The sequence below is a fragment of the Dreissena polymorpha genome, chromosome 9 (genome assembly GCF_020536995.1).
Source record: "Dreissena polymorpha isolate Duluth1 chromosome 9, UMN_Dpol_1.0, whole genome shotgun sequence".
Taxonomy (NCBI): Eukaryota; Metazoa; Mollusca; class Bivalvia; order Myida; family Dreissenidae; genus Dreissena; species Dreissena polymorpha.
Genome location: NC_068363.1, coordinates 87290887 through 87311204, shown reverse-complemented (window position 1 = coordinate 87311204; position 20318 = coordinate 87290887). Strand labels below are relative to the sequence as shown.

The 20318-nt window shown below is 34.8% G+C and overlaps 1 protein-coding gene across 1 annotated transcript in view; it reads right to left on the bottom strand.

Annotated features, from left to right (window-relative positions):
* The window catches only part of LOC127843599 (neuropilin and tolloid-like protein 2), a 47719-nt gene extending 27944 nt beyond the window's left edge, over positions 1 to 19775 (bottom strand). The window contains exon 1 of the mRNA XM_052373281.1: positions 19311 to 19775. Within this exon, the coding sequence (XP_052229241.1) occupies positions 19311 to 19335 (25 nt within the window). The 5' untranslated portion in view covers positions 19336 to 19775. The remainder of the gene's footprint in view (positions 1 to 19310) is intronic.
* Positions 19776 to 20318: the final 543 nt, after the last annotated feature.

Below are 20318 nucleotides of genomic sequence, written 5' to 3'. Positions count from 1 at the left end.
ACTCTATACATAGAATCCTTAAAAAAAAATTATTCAGATCTTACTTGAGCCTAATTAATCACATTATTGCAACATTTATTTTGGCTCTCTGACATCAGTTTGGCTTCATTGCAAATAAAACACGATTTATATACTAACAACTTCCATTGCGATTAAGCTGTATACTGGTATTTAATGTTGTTTTAATACGTGGATTTAGTTTATATTATTTAACATTGTTCGAAAACAACAACAACACGCATACACATGAGAAGAAAATCACATTACGCTATTTGTTACGTTTTGTTGCGATTTTTGGACGTTGTAATCGGTCTAATATGTACAATCAACCTTTACTTATTCTTTTCCGGTGTTGATATATGGTATATTGTTTTGAGTACAATTTTACACGTTGCGGTTTTTAGCATTTACGTGTTTTTTTTTATTCCAGACAAATGCATAACCAGTAAAACATAAAAAAATAATGCATTCAAATGTAGCCGAGAAACACAGCTGACATGTTCTACATTACTTGTGTGTTGTTTTGTTCCACACCGCTGTACGGTTAAACCGTCGAGCTTAATTAACGTCAAATTAGTGCATACATGTTTGCTTGGGTATAAACGTTGTTGTCCGGAAAAAAATGTATATTTCTTATTTGAGCGGCGAAATATATAAACAAACTACATAACTATATTATTAATGATATCAATTATATTCTAAAGTGGATTTGTTTCATCGTAAATGATTGCTATGTTACCACTGTAAACAGTCATACAGTGAATAGTTATGTAACTCTCTTCTATAAAAGCAACTAGGTCTGGAAGGCACGTTATTATGTGTAAAGAAGAAATAAAGCTGTAACGTCATGGGACGGGTATCATATTATTTGGAGTTAAAAGGACGTATGGAATTGTTTAATCGCTAATACAGAAATGCATATTTCCATTTTAGTTATTCTCAGTCTAGATTTATTCCACTCTACTTATAATTAATTTTATTCGTATTCTTATTCCAGTATGGGTATCTTTATGTACACACAAATGAACTAACTGTGATGCTCGCAGAACAGACATCGTTTACAGCCGCTGCCACTTTGTATTTATCATCTTCGCTACATTTCTCTTACATGAACCCCGGCTGTCACTCGCTAATTCTATTACTGAGTGCAGTTACTTACAACAGCAAAAAGCGGCACTCCTACCACTGCTTTTTGTTTCAAAAGGAAAAAATCATGACAAACTGTTCAGGAGCTGTTTATTAGAATTGAAACAACAGGGTTGTATTATCTAAGTCTTTTTATTTTTCGTTTATGCATATACGTTTAAATGCAAATGTATCATAGTATACTGTTCAAGAACTATGTTTAAAAGCACTTGAGCAACAGGGAATAAATGCGTTTCTGGCAATAAGTTTTTAAAAAGAGTTCATGATAAATTGTGTCGAGATTTTTGTTTATAGAAACATAATTGCATTTCTTGCGCTATCAGAGCTTTTGCTTGTGTGTTAACTTAAAACACCCAAACATTCTTCATCAATTGACGTTCAGAAACAATACTTGACGTATTCATAATAGAACGGCATTGTTTAAGTCGACAAACATACACCCGTTAATTGTTTTTGGAAAGATGAGTCAGCATCGAATGTAACTTTTGTTAGTTTACCCGCCCATTACTCAGATCATGAATACTTTGTAGATATACATAATATGATGTTACATAATATGATGTTGGTGACGTTTGATATCATGTCCAGTCTGATATGGCATAGGAACAGTCTAGCCATGCCGAGCTTTTTCACACGCCGTATCGGACGAAAATAGTTCATATTGGGCGATAACTGCGAATGAATAAAACATTGGTGAAAAAGCATGATAATTATTCTCAAATTTAGGCAGTACTTAAGTAATTGATTTGTCAGGTCCATCTAAAATGACTCCGTGAAGGGGCGTGGGACCTGTAAATAAACTCTGAACAACAACAACGGGACATGATTATTTTGGAAATGGACTGAGTTAATATGTGTTATCGGTCACGGGTATAATAACACTTTAATTTATTTGGCAAGCGTCTCCAATGTATGTGTGCACTAATGGCATAATAAGTTACGTACTCTAACCTGATGCAGGCTAATGTATCTGCAGTTAACACTTTCAACAGATAATTACCAAAATATCAGGTTTAAAGATCAACAAGCATTGTTACGAATAGATTACATACTTCGTAGTTATTTATATTGTTTTGGGAATGTGTGCATTTTGTAAGGGAATGCAGCTTTTCTGTGATGCATTCAGAGGAACTGAGAAGTGCTTTTCTGTAAACCATTTTAAAAAAATTAGTACAATTTTGATTTTTTTAGGGGTGGGCGGAAAGATTAATATTATTAAAATTTAAATTATATACGATAAATTCGAATATATTTTGTTCATTGCTGCTTTTTTCAAAAGCTGAACGGTTTCTTTCACATATATGGGTCACTTGTCCCGGATACGAATGGTATGCTCGGTGTTCATTGATGTGTAGCTGCTGCTGTAACTTACTCTTTTCAAACTTAATAAACTTATATAAAAACATCAAATTGATTGTTTGTAATTGCATTTTTTTATGTGATTCCGGTATTAAACTGTTAAATCGAAGCTTCGTTTTGCACACACGCCCTGCCAGAGCGGCCCATCACACGTGCGTTAGGGTTAATAAGCGCAGAAAACATTGTTGTAGATGGGGTCGAGATAAGTGGCAGCATTTAATGAATCATGAATGTACATTGTGTTCAATGACATGAAGGTTATACCCCCGGCTTAGCACTGGTAATACGTCGCCATGTGGGGTCCACGAGAGAACCAAGTTGTTTGCTGATGTATAAAAAAAAACATACGAAGTAAGTTTCTTGGTTAAACGTTTACAAAATTATAAAATAACGTAAATTATTTTAATGCATGATTATGACTTTTTAAGGGTTTCTTGGGAAGACAAAACGGTCCCAAAACATAATCAATACTTGTTGTAATCTTTCAAAAAAATATTGTAATAATAATACCTTTTTTATTTCAAATGTTAATGCTAAGACGGTGTAAAACCGTCTACAGTTTTATGTTTGTGTATTTAGTTTTAAGTGTTAGACATTTTTCCTAGGGGTTAATTTGATTTTATTGTTGTTAATTTTCCGATTCTTTTGTCTATACCTATTTTCGCTGAAGAGGTTTCTTATCTAAATCTACTAAATACGTAAACGTATGCCCAAACATTTGGATAGCAAATGTTTCTTCCACTTAAACATTTTATGTGAGGAATAGTTTATGAAAACACGATTAAAACTAAAACATCTGGATAATTGGCATGTAATCTAGACCATTAAAGTTGTAGATATGTGTCAATAATATTTATAACTCAGTAAGACAGCCACTAAAGTCATGTAAACAGTTATTTCGTTCCTGTCTTTTGTTTTAAGATAAAAAAGACATATATCTTAAGCCAGAGTTATAATCTGCTTAAACTGAGTTTTCTGGGTATTCAAGAGATATACTCATAATAAGTGTAAACGAATTCTAACGAATTTGTATAAATATTACAGTCCATCTCTTATTGTTGAATATTTTACCTCAACGCGTTTAGATGCAGGCGACATAATATATTTAGCGAGGAAGTATTAAGAAACCGTGACAGATGTAACTTGTAAGGAGGCTAATTGTTTTCAATAATTTCATGAATGTCAACATCACATGCTCTCTTTACTTTACTTTGAGCTTTTGAGCGATTATTGTAGTGTGCGAAATTTCCTTTTATGATATGTTACCATTAATGAATCCTAAAATATGCCCTATGAGATCGAAAAATGCTCCTAAGTGTCTCCCATTCGAGTGGCTCGTCACGCCCCTAAACTTTCTTAGATTCATCAATCAAAGTAGTTTAGCAAATAAGTTATGTAGACAATTTTTTCCACGTACTAACGACGCGGTTCTTGGAGTATTGTTTTATCAAGTATATAGGAAATAAATGAGTTCTTGCATCTAAATTATATTTAACACATTTAGATCATGTATATAATATTATGGAATCTTGTAGTAGCTTTAGTAATGTCTGCCAAATCTCAAACTGTGACAGTAAATCTCGATCGCTTTTTATAATCCTTTGGGGTAGATTTACGGTCGACATTATTGCGAATGTAAATATTAATATTGATATATTAGATCGTTATCCTCATTTTTAGAATGATCAGGACCCAGTTGTTCGAAACCTGGGTAAATTTTAACCCTGGGATAAATGTCGGATGAATTTAACCAAGGGTTAATTTTTTGGTTAAGTGTTGGTGCATCATGTTGGTTAAATTTATCCAGCGTTTTGTCTGGATAAATTTAACCCAGGTCTAAAGGTTGGTTAAAATTTATCCATGTAAACAAACAAAACAGCCGAATTTTATTTGTATCGTAATCCACGTAAGAATCGCCAAAATACTTTGAATGTTGTGTTATACGACGATGAAATGCGGAATCGATATCGGTTCAAATAAAAATGTTAAAAGAATTTGTAATTTAAATGGTGGAAATATCGATGCTTACATGAAGCATTCCATGCTTATATACCATGCTTGCAATAACGTTTACAAATGGCAGGTTCGAAATAATTCGCTTTCTTTACATTCATGATCGCGTTAAAGGTTAATAATACACGTTTTCATTCGCAATTTATTTACAGAATCCCGAAAAATGCCAAATACAATAAATAAAATACATACTTGTTTCAATGATCTATAAACATTTAATGGATTGAATATAACTGATTTAAAATTTATGATTTTATAATGTTATTAAATCTTTTTCCCAGAATATGCTGTCCTATTTATAGCTTGGCGACATATCGGCCATATTGCTTTTACAATGGATTATGGGATATGTGTAAAAGTTAACCGGTGGATAAATTTACCCAACATGGATAGTTATCCAGCCTGGGTAAATATTTCCAGCAAAGCATTTATCCAGCCTGGATAGTTACCCAGCTTGGATAACTTTAACCTGCGGTTAGCGCTAACCAAGGGGTTAAATAAGCTAGTGTACGAACAACTGGGTCCTGGTGTAGAGAAACGTGTGCGTACTTTCGCGTGTCTTTTTTTTCAAGAGGATCTGCGTTACAATGGTAGTTAAGTAGGCCAAACACTGTTATTTGAGTATATTTCACTGTCAAAAAGCCAGTGCGTCCAATACTATATTCTTGTTTATTAAAATGACATCATCAAGGCTTTTTTCTTGGGACCGAATCCCTTTGGTTCTCCGACTGTCACAATGTTGTAAGTACGAGGTAAATATTTCATGGAACACCAACAATGTTTATGGTACTTGTTCCATTCAGCAAATCGTGGTAATATCCAATATATTATTGCATGAACAGTTACGCAAGATAATTGTAATCAAAGAACATTTATCAATGCAAGCGGTACAGTATCATGGGCTTAACATGCAGATGCAGGGATATCGTAAGCAGATTAGGCGAACAAGGTTCACGTCCGACGCAGCGTCGTAAATATACATGTCATAACTGATACGGTGTCTAAATTCCAGCCACAATCAGGAAATAAAATTTGCTTATCCGGAAATAGCCTTACATCAACATTATATTGCAGCTGAGTAATATAAATGATTCATAAACAACATTTGCTTTATCAAATTTAAAGGTATTAAAGCATAACTTCAATAAATTATCAGCAACTTTCTCAGATATTCATCGCAACAGCTGCACGAAGGCAATCCATGGGGAATTGAAGCAGGATCATCTATTCCATTATGCCTTCCTTTTCAAATAACCCTGTCGGGGTCCTCTTATCGTGATAGTGAAATTTGCCGAACAATTATTGTATTAGCGTTTTCCTCGGCTATTAAGACCTCACGTGGTGACAGAAGAATGGTTGTCAGTCGGGGTTCATTAAGTATGTAAGTGCTGTTATGTTACACTAGACACATTTTTATTGTGACTCATTTTGGAGAACTTTTTTTCATTTTCAAGGTCTGTTGCTAACAGCAGATATGAAGCATCAATATATTTAAGTTGACCTTAGTGCGTGATAAGATTAGATTTGCATCATTATATATGCATTCTCAGTAATATAAACAATTGTATTGAATGAAATAACACTTAACAACAACAATACATTAATCAATAAATCATTTTATTATTTTATATTATAATTGCTGAGGTACGTACTATCTCGAGTAAAAAGACTCGTTACTATTCATTGTGTATGTTGATGGTTAAGAAAATTTATCTCATAGTATTTAGGTTCATTTGTTTTGCTGACACTGTGAGGCCTAACGTACATGGCAAATTGAGCATAATGCATGTATATATATTTCAAATAACACATGGCGCTCAACCAGTCGTCGATTGCTCACCGGTTGAAAAACCACCCACTTTCTAATTGATTTCAACAGGCACATATAATTTACACGGGATCTAGCAGCCCGTGGCTAATATGGCCTGTTCCAGCGAGTTTCACAGTAAAACGGATGCAAATTCTGGTTGTAAATCAAAAACACATTTTAATTAGAAAAGATGACTTTTTAATTCGTTCAGTCTGATTTCGCATGTAAACTATCATGAGTTCTGTATCCTGGTAAATTTGAAGTAAAAAATATCCTGAACTGAATGTTCTGATAACACCAGACATGTCAATACATCATCAGGTTTCTCAAACTGGTTCACGTGCGTCCACGAGAAATGTACTGGAAATACTACGGAAGAGGTCCGATCAAAAAAGACCTTCAATATTTCTTAAATGTTCCTTTCAAAAGAGTCTGGCGTTTTATCACTTCGAAATGAAACCCATATCAGTGTGCATACCCAAATCTATATTTGTTGCATTCATTTGTGCGTCTTCTTTGTATGCCTCAGGTTTCAATCGCATCCAAGAGCTTTAGCTTTCAGTAGTTTTGTTTTTTAATAATGATTCAATTAACGGATATCAACCAGTGTAGTTGTTGTGCATATGTGTCTTGTTCTGACAAAACTGGGCATAATGCATGTGCGTAAAGTGCCGTCCCAGATTAGCATGTGCAGTCCGCACAGGCTAATCAGGGACGACACTTTCCGCTTAAACTTGATTTTCGGTAAGAAGGGACTTCCTTCAAACTTAAAATACCATTAAAGCGGAAAGTGTCGTCCCTGATTAGCCTGTGCGGACTGCACAGGCTAATCTAGGACAGCACTAAACGCACAAGCATTAAGCCCAGTTTTCTCAGAACAAGACACATATAATTGTGTATATATTTAGGAATAATTCACTCGTAAACAAAGTCTAATGGGAGGCTTCCACTCGTATACAAGGTCTAATGGGAGGCTTCCACTCGTAAACAAGGTCTAATGGGAGGCTTCCACTCGTATACAAGGTCTAATGGGAGGCTTCCACTCGTAAACAAGGTCTAATGGGAGGCTTCCACTCGTATACAAGGTCTAATGGGAGGCTTCCACTCGTAAACAAGGTCTAATGGGAGGCTTCCGCAAGTTTCATGCATAGCAAGCATCCCTACTTTAAAGGTAGATTTTAATGCGATCTAATTAATAATATTCATAACAATGTTACTTTAATCGATAAATGTTTGTACATAACAATATTTAAAGGGAAAGACCCATTTACATATTTCAGATCTTTGACGTTATTTCATTACTCTATCTGTTTGGGATAATAATATAATATACTACAGGTTACCAATGTCCTGTCATTTCAAATAAAATTATATCATCTGAAGAATTTAATAAGATGCAACTAAGCCTACAACATGTTAAAGAACTGCATTTTTAGCATAGGTGCAACGCACCTATGCTTAAGGTATATACGACATTTTGAAAACACACATCGAATGGTTGTCCATTTTGAAGCCTTACCTGATCAAAAATCAGACGAAATATCTTTTTAATTTAGTTTATGGTAATTCTTACTCTTTTTTTGGAAACGTTTTTCTTACGTTTTCTTCCAAGAATATTGCTGACACCGTTTTTAGTGAATTTTTCTAAGACCGTTTTACGTGAAAAAACCTTCTAAGAAACTAAAACAAATTTCGTTCGTAAAACAATTCTGTTCTTGTTGATAGTGACCTCGCACCTAATTTCTATTTCCTTTGTTTACTGTTCTGTGAGAGGTCAAATGTTTTCTGATTTATGACATGGATTCTGACCTGCCTTTCTATGGATTTGATGAAGTAGAGTTTGAAAATAATAGAGATGTGTTAATTGAAGTTAAAATGACTTACTTTTAGCCAGAAATTAACGTTACGAGTAGAGCTAACGGTTTAAATGTGGCATCGGATTTAATGGATTCGCGCGAATTCTGGACGAGTGTTGTGTCTGTAAAATATTAAATGGAAATCTGTAAATGTATCAAGTCGGAAAAGAAAACGGATGGTTGCATAATGGTATGCGTGAAATAATGTAATTCTACGTATTTATTTTCATAGTTATGTCATTTTGTAACCATTCACATTCGTCACTATTTGGAATTCTCGTTTCTAAAAATAGAACATATTGGTAACAAGGGGGGCGACTCTTGATGTCAGCAATCGTTAAGGTTACAATATACTCAATAATCGAGTCATGAAGGCTGTACTCTCTAAACAAATCATCATATTTTCCTCGAAGGCATGTTATACACTTTATACTGTTGTTCTGGTTTTATCGTTTGGAGATATTGAGAAGGTAAGCATAGGTGTTCACTACTAAATCCCTGAAATAGGATAAAGTTGGAGATTAAAGTAAAAAATGGCACTGCAAAAGGTTACAATCCACTAGATTTTTTTTTTATTTGAGTCGAATTCTTTTTTGGTTTGAACATGAAATATCTGTTTTATTGCTTAAATCGATTAAGCTAAGAATGCCCGTCAAGAAAAGGTATGGTTATGGGGGTCTCTATGTGCAAAATGTTGTATTTATTTTTGCTCGAAGTTGTCGCTTTTATATCGAAACATATAAGGAAACTATTTAGTATATTTTGACCTTAACATTTACTTCAGCAGCATCTTCCCTGTATCTTGCAACTATGCTTTCAGCGCCATCGGCGCTCTCGTTTTGTTAAGTCAGGCATACAAAGAGCCCAGACGGTATAAACGGTCAAGATCAGAAAATATGCCAAATTTGCGAATTTTACAACTACATATTATGGAGGAACCGTTCGATGAGGCTAATTACGAGATTCCAGAGGTGTAAGCCATTCCACCAGATCTGCGGGTGGCAGGTGAAATGGTCCTTGACACAATCGGACTGAAGTGATAATATATTGCAACACCATTTGCCAAAGATAAACAGTTGTCCGTGATAAATTATAATTTTTCAGAGATTGTTTATAAATGTTTTGTGGGAAATACGAGATTTTATGTGTTCTTGAGGACTTGCTCGATAGCGACGAAAGATAAGACGATTAAGCACACAAATTGCACGACAATTACGTTGAAAACTTATCAACACTAGTAACACACTTTCGCTCAACAGGTTCCTGTGTTGCGACATAAACGCTTCTCTTTTTTCTTATTTGAATTGCCTCTCACATAATGCCTATTTCACTTTGAAATGTCTATGTTGTCGGTCAAAACATCTTTATTGGACATGAATGGAAACTTATCAAACAATCTTGCATTTGAGTCCATTTTGTTTGGAGAGAAACGCATGCAACGAGTGTTTACTCATATCATTATTAAGAAAAAACAATGAAATAGTAAATAAACAAAGTTACGTCATTGAATAATTACACAGATTTTTTACAAAATCTTATTTTGACGAGAGACACTGTCCTTGAATGTACAACACGTCAATGTTTGCAAGTGAGACACGGTCATCTAGTTTTACGGTCTGAAATGTAAGGTCCAGTTAATCAATATAATGTAACTCGCACACGCAACCGTTTAATTAAAATATTCGGCGGTGTTGACTGATAACGTCAAACCATTTTCTTGTAAGATTTTGTCTGTATGTATACCAGCTTATAACGATATTTGAATGTAAGCAAGTGGCAAGCAAACACATCATCCGTATGGCCATGCTTTAATGGATGAACGTGGCTGTTTTCGAAATAAAACGACTACTTGTAATTTGCTTGTACGATTGACCTATTAAATGATAACAGATAAATAACTTGATTTAAGAAATTATATGGGATTTAGGGATTTATTCAGGTAAAACTTGTTTCAGTGTAGAGCGTTTTATTTTTACGATCAAAGCTGAGCACACACAATCTGCCTTGTTGAAAAAAAATCATCCGTGGATTTGGCGCATTGTCAAGACGCAATCTTCTTTTCCTTCAGCCTGTCACAAGCTACCTACAGAGCAGTCTTTTCATTTGCGATAAACGTACGATAAGCAAATTAGACGGGAAATATTTATATTGTAACTAGCCTTTACCAACAATAATACGCGTTGCCAAAGTAAATAATACTTTGCTCGTTAGTCGAGCAGCCGTGGCGCTCTTTTCGTCGCATTACGTATAATATAAATAGATTGATTAGGATAACACATTCGTTGCTTGTGTAGATGCAATAATGCCGCTTTGAAGATTTTTTGTATTTATTTTATATTTCGGATCATCACCATGAGTACATAAGCATGTTAATTCCTATTCACGCTACGCATTTCGTAATGTCTTTGGCGTAGTACGGCAATAATGTTTTGCAAACAATGTTAATGCTTTTATTCACCAGAATAAGTAAGACAATCCGTTTGCTTGTGGAAATATTCGGATTGTCTGCAATGCGACTGACAACTAATATGTTGGTACGCACGTAGGTTTTTGTCATCCAAAGTGAACGTTTAGTAAAAGACACAAAAGACGGATGATATAAGTTAGGTAATAAAGTATATTAAAATTTGATTAATTTTTTAACAAACCTTGAAGAAAAACAGCAACACTCTGAAATTTCCTCATGTAAATCAGCTTTATGAATATATTTGGAGTAAAGCAATATTTTATACTTAACCATTTGTTTGCTTTGTTATGTGTTATTATTGTTTGCTTTGTTATGTGTTATTACTAGTAACTGAAAGCCGTGTACTCAAGTACCAAGAAAGCGATTTCCTAGTTCAAATAAATTTTCATGTTACATTCGTCTGACAAGGAATTTCTACAAAGACCCCATTCTTTCACCTGGTAGTCCCAATAGATCGCCCATGTTCTGGTGATATAACCCTTCCTGTTCAAATCACATCTTCGCTTTATTTACACGGCCAATTTTCTACGAATTTCGTATGAAATCTCGACAGGTGTGCGGCATCAAAGAGCAGCATGCATGTCTATAACTGACCGTTCGCTAATAAAACAATTACCGAATAATTGCCCGGCCAAATGCTTATCAGGTTAGTACGGGTCATTCATTGATAGAAAAGCTCGTTCCACAAATGTATGGCCGGCTAGAGTCGGGCGTGTATAGGTCAATGAAGTTACATGCGATAGTCATATTGATAAGGCAACTTAGACACAACTTTAAGCTATTTGCACACATTAGTTCAAACACTTTCTTGCACCCAGCCCTTTAATGCCACAAAATACTTACTTGAAATTGCAAAGGGTTGCAATAGAGAGAGAATGACATTCGCGTCTAATACAAATAATTAACTACTGTTCCATTGATATTACTATCAATCGCTCATTTCAACGTTTTATCATTTTACTTCATACGCTAAAGACACTTTATACATTACTAAAAAGCAAACATAATCTGTACGACTCTGAAATCTGCGTTTTCATCTGGTATGTTGCACATTACTTATTATGTCATCATTTTGTACCCAATGTCTAATGACAAGAATTCTATCCAAACCTCCTAAAATGCATTATGGCAAGGAATGCTTTCAATAAGAAAATGCTCTGCAAAAATAAATCGCATACACCATCGAAACGACATAATTAATGTGCCCAACAAATTGTGTGTCAGGAAAGACATGTGGGGCGCTCGGGTGCTGCCGGGTGTTGCTAGGTTGCTTCCGAACCCAGGCCGCTCTTCGGGCCAAGATTGGCCGATAAAGTCAGGGAGTGATTTAGTACCTTTCACATTGTGAGGGTCTGGTATGTTTCAAGCTATTCGGAACACAATTAAACATTTTATGTCCGATTTTAAGCCCAGATGCAAGATAGTCAGCTGAAGTATTTATGCTCCCAGTTCTCTGATAGTCAGGTGTTACTTGAGAAAACTGACGCTACTGCCGAATTCGAATTGGCAATGTCACGAACTTACAATCACGCTAAACTGTAAACGCATACAAAAATTTCACAATTTAAAACCATGTTTACATGTAAACATGTTTGCAAAACATTGAGCTCACATGTGTGTTTCTTTCGCTCTATAAAATTGGCTTATTGATTGACAAGTAGAGTGAAATACATTTCATGGTGCATATTATGGCAAACACTTAACACGTGCATTCACATCGAATGCACATGTTTAGTGTTTTATATTTCAAAGTATATTGTCCACACCTGTGCGATGCATTTAATAAATGTCTTTGAACTGCCGCTCACGAGAAGGAGATATAACCGTATCATGTCGGTGTGCCCAGTAAGCGGTCGAAACTCGCTCACCTTGCGGAGGCCAAACTATGGAAGAAGCGTTCCACTCAAGATAATAGCGTTGATCGATGAACCACTCCTGCGGTCAGTTCCATGAAATGTTTATGGATTTCTCGTGCATTTATGAGCGTTTTTCGTGCATCTATTACCGCCATTAAACTCGCGTTGGGTCTATCAAGGTTTATTTATACAGTTCTTATAGCGGCTGGTCTTATCAAAATATATGGTCGCTTACTGTCAAGCATATCATTGTTAATAGACTAAAAGCATGAAGGGGAAACATATTTACACGTTTTGATTCCTCATTGTAAAATACAAAAACATTGATTGTTAATTTTTACGTATGGACGAACTGAATGAAAACGAGCTAAACGGGAATAATGTGACACGTACATGTATGAGTGAAACAATTTAGAAAAGACGTTATGGTTTCTCCAATAAGCTGTTACTATTTCACAAAGAAATTATTTTTTGCTTTAATATCTATTCCCAATAAAGCGTTATGAAAAGTATTACTATCGTCTGTAACTGATCTGTTGACTTTAAATCTGTATGGTACAACTCCGCATCCAACCACAATAGTAAGCTTATGAATTTTAATACGATTGCTCTCTCGTTTGGTCAATAAAGTTACATATGTGGTTTTGATTCCTTTCACGTTTTAATTTCAACGATTCTATGTTTGTTCTGTGAGTAATACCACTGTACGTTAACCCATGTATGCCTAGCGTCTAAAAAAAGGCATTGGCAAACAGCGTTGACCCAGATGAGACGCCACATGATGCGGCGTCTCATCAGGGTCTACGCTGTTTGCTTAAAGGAATTTCTGTAAGAAATATTCTAAATATAGAAATAAATATACTAGACATCCCTAATTTTGGAAATGAATTGATCCAATTTAGAAGGATGGGAGAGTCCACTAGGCATGAATGGGTTAATGTGAACACACAACTCTTCCCTCTCCCACCAAAAGGAAAGAGTGAAGATTCATTTTACACGATCAATTAAACAAATAATTATTAGCTACACGATGATCATGTCGACAAGATATCAAAGAATTCTGCGCCAAATGCACCCATAAAAAGCATTCGTTTATATCCAGAAAATGTCGTCATCATTTGTTCGAGAAAGACTGATAGAGTCTTTTGAGATTGAATGGACGAAAGAGCATGTTATACTCGTGTAGCTGATGAGCAATTTTATCATTCCGTGTTGACTAAAGCCCCGCGCATCTGTCCTCTCTATCTTATCGCGTAAATGTGGATGCGCATCGCATCTGCGCAGCTATTGATATATTTACAATCATTTTTAAAACCGCACAGGTGTAGTATGACGTTTGTCATTCAAGACGGCGCGGCTTATCGGTTATTCTGGCTGTGCACGTGGCTCTCGAGGTGAGCGCTTGCACGATAAAGCGCGGGCTCGACGGTGGGTTCTGTGGTTTGCACGATGATAATGTTGCGCGCGTTGTAAATAAGTCATAAATTGTGCTCGATAGGTAAAATGTCTAGTGGCACTTGTAGTTGTAACGAGCAAAATATGTAATTCAATTTTTTCTTGTTTTTTTATACAAATTTTGGCTAAGAGCAATTGAATTAACGTTTAACAAAGTGCGTTCTGTTTAGAACTCGGTGCACTATTTTGTAGGTAATAGGAGGTGTAAGGTATATCGTCAGGAAAATGATAAATAACTATGTAGTTTCGACAGCGATTAATATGTGTCTTGTTCTGAGAAAACTTGGCATAATGCATGTGCGTAAAGTGTCATCCAAGATTAGCCTGTGCAATCCGCTCAGGCTAATCAGGGACGACACTTTCCGCTTTAATTGAATTTTTCGTAAGTCCATATTTACCGAAAATCTATTTTAAGCGGAAAGTGTCGTCCCTGATTAGCCTGTGCGAACTGCACAGGCTAATCTGGGAAGACACTTTACGCACATGCATTATGCCAAGTATTCTCAGAACGCGATTCCTAAAGTTTACCGTTGTAATTTAGTCATGTGCTACCGCATTCACGAGTGTACTTGAATTTATTAAATTGATGATAATATAATTTAAATATTGTTTTTTATTACAAGCATGCATTTCACCTTAATGTATATTGCTTATGTATAACTTCTCTTGTATCTGGTACACGTTCATTACTGAAATAGTTTATTGTGTACTTAATATGGTATACATAATATTTTGAATACGAACAAAGAATACTTAAAAGGAAAAACTGAAAACATCGTTTGATCAATGTGTTACTTAACTGTTTGAAACTATCAGTGTGTCTGAATAAATTGTATCAAAGAAACATCATCAGAATGATGGCTGAAGTTCGTAAAAAGTCGACCATTTAACAGGATAGGAACATAAGCAAGACGGGTATGTGCCCAATTTTCCATAACATTTCTAATGAAACAAGACAGCGATTTTGGAATACGATAAAAGAAAGTCTTAATTGGACGATGCATCTGCATTCCCTGATGAAGAAGTCTGCGTCATCTCTCGGCAGACGTGATCTGTCGGGAGGAATAAAGCAGAAGTTGAGATACATACACCAGTCGGGTGTCCTCGGACATTTAGTAGGCTATAAATAGCATCTAAACTAATAAACGGACCGTTATTAACCGAGGGCTTAAACAGTCAAGGACATGGGCGAATTATTGCCAAAATTACAAAATTAAAAGGGCGTACATGAAAATAATACCACTTGCACAGACATTTAGTTGAACACGTTGTATTTATAAAGATTTAAAAGAATTTGTCGAAATTATTTGCGTGAACAGTTTCATGAAAAGCGTATCAAATTAATGATATGGCGTATTCAAAGTTACATTGTGTAAATGTATAATGATATTTTAAACATAGTGGATAGCGTATCCAATATCCTTCTATTAATAAGACACATCCTTAATTATCAAGCAATTTAATTTGTTCATGTATGGTTAAAACAATTTCATTCTTATAAACACATTGTCGTGTTATGCAAACTAAAGAACAAAAATACTTGAATATCGTAATAATGTTGCATCACTACTGATCAAAGATTTTTTTTACTCAACGCAAACAAACTTTTTTGTTTAATATGTGCGTCTTCAGGAAAGAAAAAAAAGAATTTCCAATCTTTATTAAAAGACTAAGCAATTTATATTTAAGTACACAATTTACAACATGAAAGTGGCCATTAAGTGCCAATTTTCGTTTCAGTTAATAAGGTAACTCCCGAACTGTTGAAAATCATGTTTTGCTGTATTGCAAATAAAAAAACATATCCACAATTTCGGCAACAAATTAAGCGTCTAAATAATATCAAATGTATTTCTGGTTCTTGCTAATCGTTACCAACAAATGTTCCATTGTATCATCATTAAGATGTATAAAGACGTCTAATTGACAAAATGTGTGTGCCACTTTAATTATTACTCGCTAGTCGAACGCAGGGGAGATAACGCTGCGTTGATTGCGTTTAATTCGTTAAGCTTCGGCCGTCTGGTTCGGGTAATTACGGCATTAATCGCTGTATTACGTAATCTTATCGGGGAATCTAATCGAAAACGGTGCGAAAATCCTGTGATATCATCCCCTCGAAGAAATTGATTCAAGAAGATCAAACGGCGATATTCATGAAGCGATTATTCTCCCATTAATATTCATTAGCGTACCTCCATGTGATTCGCTTGAATATGTTACGTCAGTCCAGCAAGACTTGAAGTGTACTTTAAACGAACATCTTATACGAGAAAATATGCACTTACCAATTATAGTATAGATATTTTAGGGATATTTAAAAGGTTGAAGTCATGTCTAAATTGGCGTTCGAAAGAACTACGACAAACACCTATAAATACTAAGGTATTTGCGTACGCTTTTGAACAGGGAAACGAGATTTTGATCTACAAAGGTTAAATTCATATCGTATGTTAAACATGAAGTTTTGAAGATAGGAATATTAACATAACTCTTATGGACGGAAAATATATTGCAAGACCGTGTAGACTAAGTATTACTATTTTGCACATTATAACCATTTTTTAAAATTAATAAACGCAATCTTGAATATTTTTTCACATATAAATCATTCATACATTGAGGTTCATCCGAAATGACTATATCAAAGATTTTTGTACTGTATGTATATTAACGAAAAAAAGATGATTATCGAAATGTAATCATGGCCAACACACCGTTTAGTACACAAGCCGCCCACACAGAAAGAACATGACTGAGACAATCAAAGTCCAAAGCGCCTGCCAAACCATAGGAACAGGAACATAATGAACTAAGGCGATAATAGAGATATCGCCATAATGTCATTCTGGTAACACAAGCACCGTTGTAGGCCAGGATTCATGACATTTAGCCACTGACAAATAGTTTTCTATTAGCCAACAATGTAACATACCAACAATACTTTTTCTGCTTCTTGCCACATTGAACAATACGTACTAAGCCTGCTCCCAAAGTAACTACATTATTGAGAAAATAGTTTGGGGTAATAATAATAATCTCTTTATTTTCCGAAGGTAACTCATTAAGACAACACATTGATACAAAGTCATGATAACAGTTTAACAATGGCAATCTTATTTTCAATGAGGCCTTCAAACAACTATGGTAATTATAATGCATTTCTACATTATAATGCAAACATGTAGACTTTGACGGACATAAGAGTACTGTAACAGTGTAATAGAAGTGTCATAAAAAGCAGGTATATTTTATGACTTCTCTTATATTATTAATGTCTCTTCCAATATTGAAATGGTCTCAAGGAACAAATATTTATTAACAGAAAGTATTTAGGAATATAAATGTATTGTTGATTACATTTTCCCATATGCACACACTCTAACGCACGCACGCACACACACACGCGCGCACGCACACACCTATACACACACACGCACACTTATACAATTACCATATCTTAATTAACACGACCAATAACAATAACAAAAAGTTAACAAAAACAGCCGCGTACATTATTGTACAAAGTCAGAGTTTAAAAACGTGGAAAACATTATTATTGAAATAGTTTACGATTGATAGAAGTGGCTGATATACACAAATATTATAATTACAGAAAACAATATTCATGACCAGTGTTGTTCACAATAGGATATGAAATTACACAACTGTTATGAAGACAAGCCTGCACCTCCTTGCTATATAAATAGTTTGAAAAAGCAATATGTATATTTGTTTGCAGTAATTAAATCTACAGTAATCATAACGACACGTATGGAGGAGTATTTGACTTTTGAATGAGAGGAAAACAGAAAAATGTACGACGCATGAGACTCATTTTGCGCCTCAAAGAGGAAATATTTCTTAAGCCTATGTTTGAAAGTGGTGAGAGTGAGAGATTGACGAATACTAACTGGTACGTGGTTCCATATTTCCATACCAAAGTAACTGAACGACTTTTTTTAAAAGTTTTGAGTGAGGTGTTTTATGCGTCAAATCATTGTTTGATATCGATCTTAAATTGTAATTATTGTTTTTCACCAGTTTTATCAAGTCGTCAATATATGTAGGCGTTAAATTATGAAGAGATTTGTAAATAATTATACATGTGAAATATTTACACCTGTTTTCAAAAGAAAGCCATTGTATTTTTTGTGATAAATCATAATCATTTATATTTAAGTCATTACGTAATATTACTCTTAAAAACCTTCTTTGCAGTTTTGATATTCTGTTTATGTCTCTAGTATTTGCATTTTGCCATGTGACACATCCATAATCGATAATTGGTGTTACATACGCATTATAGAACATAATTTTCATCTCAGGTGTTAGGGTGATGGGTTAATATCATTTTATTCCATGTAAACTAAGCGCACGTCCGTTATTTCTCTTTTCACGGATTGGTGGGAAATGCGGAAACATAAACAACTCTTTTTATTAATTGATATATGTAGCTTGACGTTTTGGGGTCGGGATCCTTTAAGCCGAGTAATGGAAAAACAGGGCTTAATGCAAGTGCGTATAAAGAGTCGTCCAGAATAAGCCTGCGCTAATCAGGCACGGCACAATCCGCTTTTTCGCATTTTCGTTGAAAGGAAGTCTCTTATACACGTACATCCAGTATAGACAGAAAGTCTTGTCACTGCGGACTGTAATTGCTGTTCTTGGACGACACTTTGAGTGCAAGAATTTAATCCAAGTTTCATAGAACGAGACTTCTTTGTCATCACCATCCATAAATCTAAAGAACGCATTTACCGTATAACTGAAGTTATAACGCATTCAACACTGGAAGCGTACTATAATTATTAATATTATTATTGCGAGAATACATTTCATGTGGAAGCTAATCCTTATTGCTATAAAATATTATTCCGGAACTTAGCAAAATGCGTGTTTTATTGCCATTCATTAAAATTTAATACTTATTCTGGATATGACTAAATGATATGAAACTTTACACTATAACCATCTGTTTTCCTGTTTTGAAATGTTTAAACACCATGCCACAATACTTTGTAGCAATTTGAGGCAAACGTTGGTACTCGTTTCTAAATTAAAAGATCGTTTTCGAAGTTAAATACTATAACAATTATTTTCATTTTTGAACGAAATTCGATTCTTTTGAAATCGTTTATTTTTTATATTTACAAACATCTCTAAGGAAAATTTGTAAACATATAAATAGTCAATTCTTAATGTACATTATGTTTTAATAAACTACGCAGCCAAAAACTGTTATACATTAATATAATTCGGATGTGGAACAAATGATTTGCCATAGCTTTGCATAATTGAAACAATTGCACTACATTTTTTTCTTTGGAAAATGTAAATAGACTCACCGCGCTCTGTTGACAATAACTCCATTTTAAATGTTCGTAGGTTTAAAATCCAAATATGTCATACAATAAACACACACATACGTAGAACACTAGTTAAATTGTATCACTTAAAAACATGAGCCACACATCTACATCATAGCAACCATCCGCACACTTGCCACTCCTCTGCGATGTATACCTACTACATCAGCACTTTGTATAATCCCCTTTATGCTATTATTTACACTCGCTCATAATTCTTGTACAAATTCTCTTTCCAAACTCTGTCACTGTTGTAACAGTACTGGAACAAACTCACCACTTCGGAGAAAACGTAAATAACAATACAGCAAGGTATGACTCGCACTAAATAATGCCACTGGCATTAACCCTTAATCGTCGACACCATCTTAATAACTTTATCCCGCAGATTTGTATCGTTCGCGAATACTGGATGAGCCCACGAAATAGCACTTTACACCAGTGACTGGCTTTACCACCGACTGATGAGCGTTAGGCAGGCTGATGAGACTTTGGCGGTCGAGCTATCGAAGTGCTGTCTGCGACCAATGGTATATATTATTAGATTAAACTCATACATAAAAGAACGGCGTAAAGGTGTTAAAAGGTTGCAGCGAACGCGGCTGTCTGAGGAAAATGGTCTTGCTGACAACAGGAAAGGTAAAATATATTAAACAAAGAAAAGGAAAATGATTGTATGAAATATTCATAAAATGAAGTCTAAACACGCACGTAGTAATCGATTTTATCAAGAAAAACCAAACCCGTTTTTTAGATAATTATAAACTGTAATCGGGATACTAAATGAGCGCGGAGAGTTACGATAGTCAGTTTGATATCAAAGAACTATGCATTTAATACCGTTATTCGCATGAGCGGTTTTAACATTTCAGCCAACAAAAATCTGTTGAAACACGCGTTTGTTTTTACTTGCACTCACATTTTACGGTAAATGTATAAAACACACGTCTTTACTTTCTTTTTTTAAAATAAATATTCATTGGAATC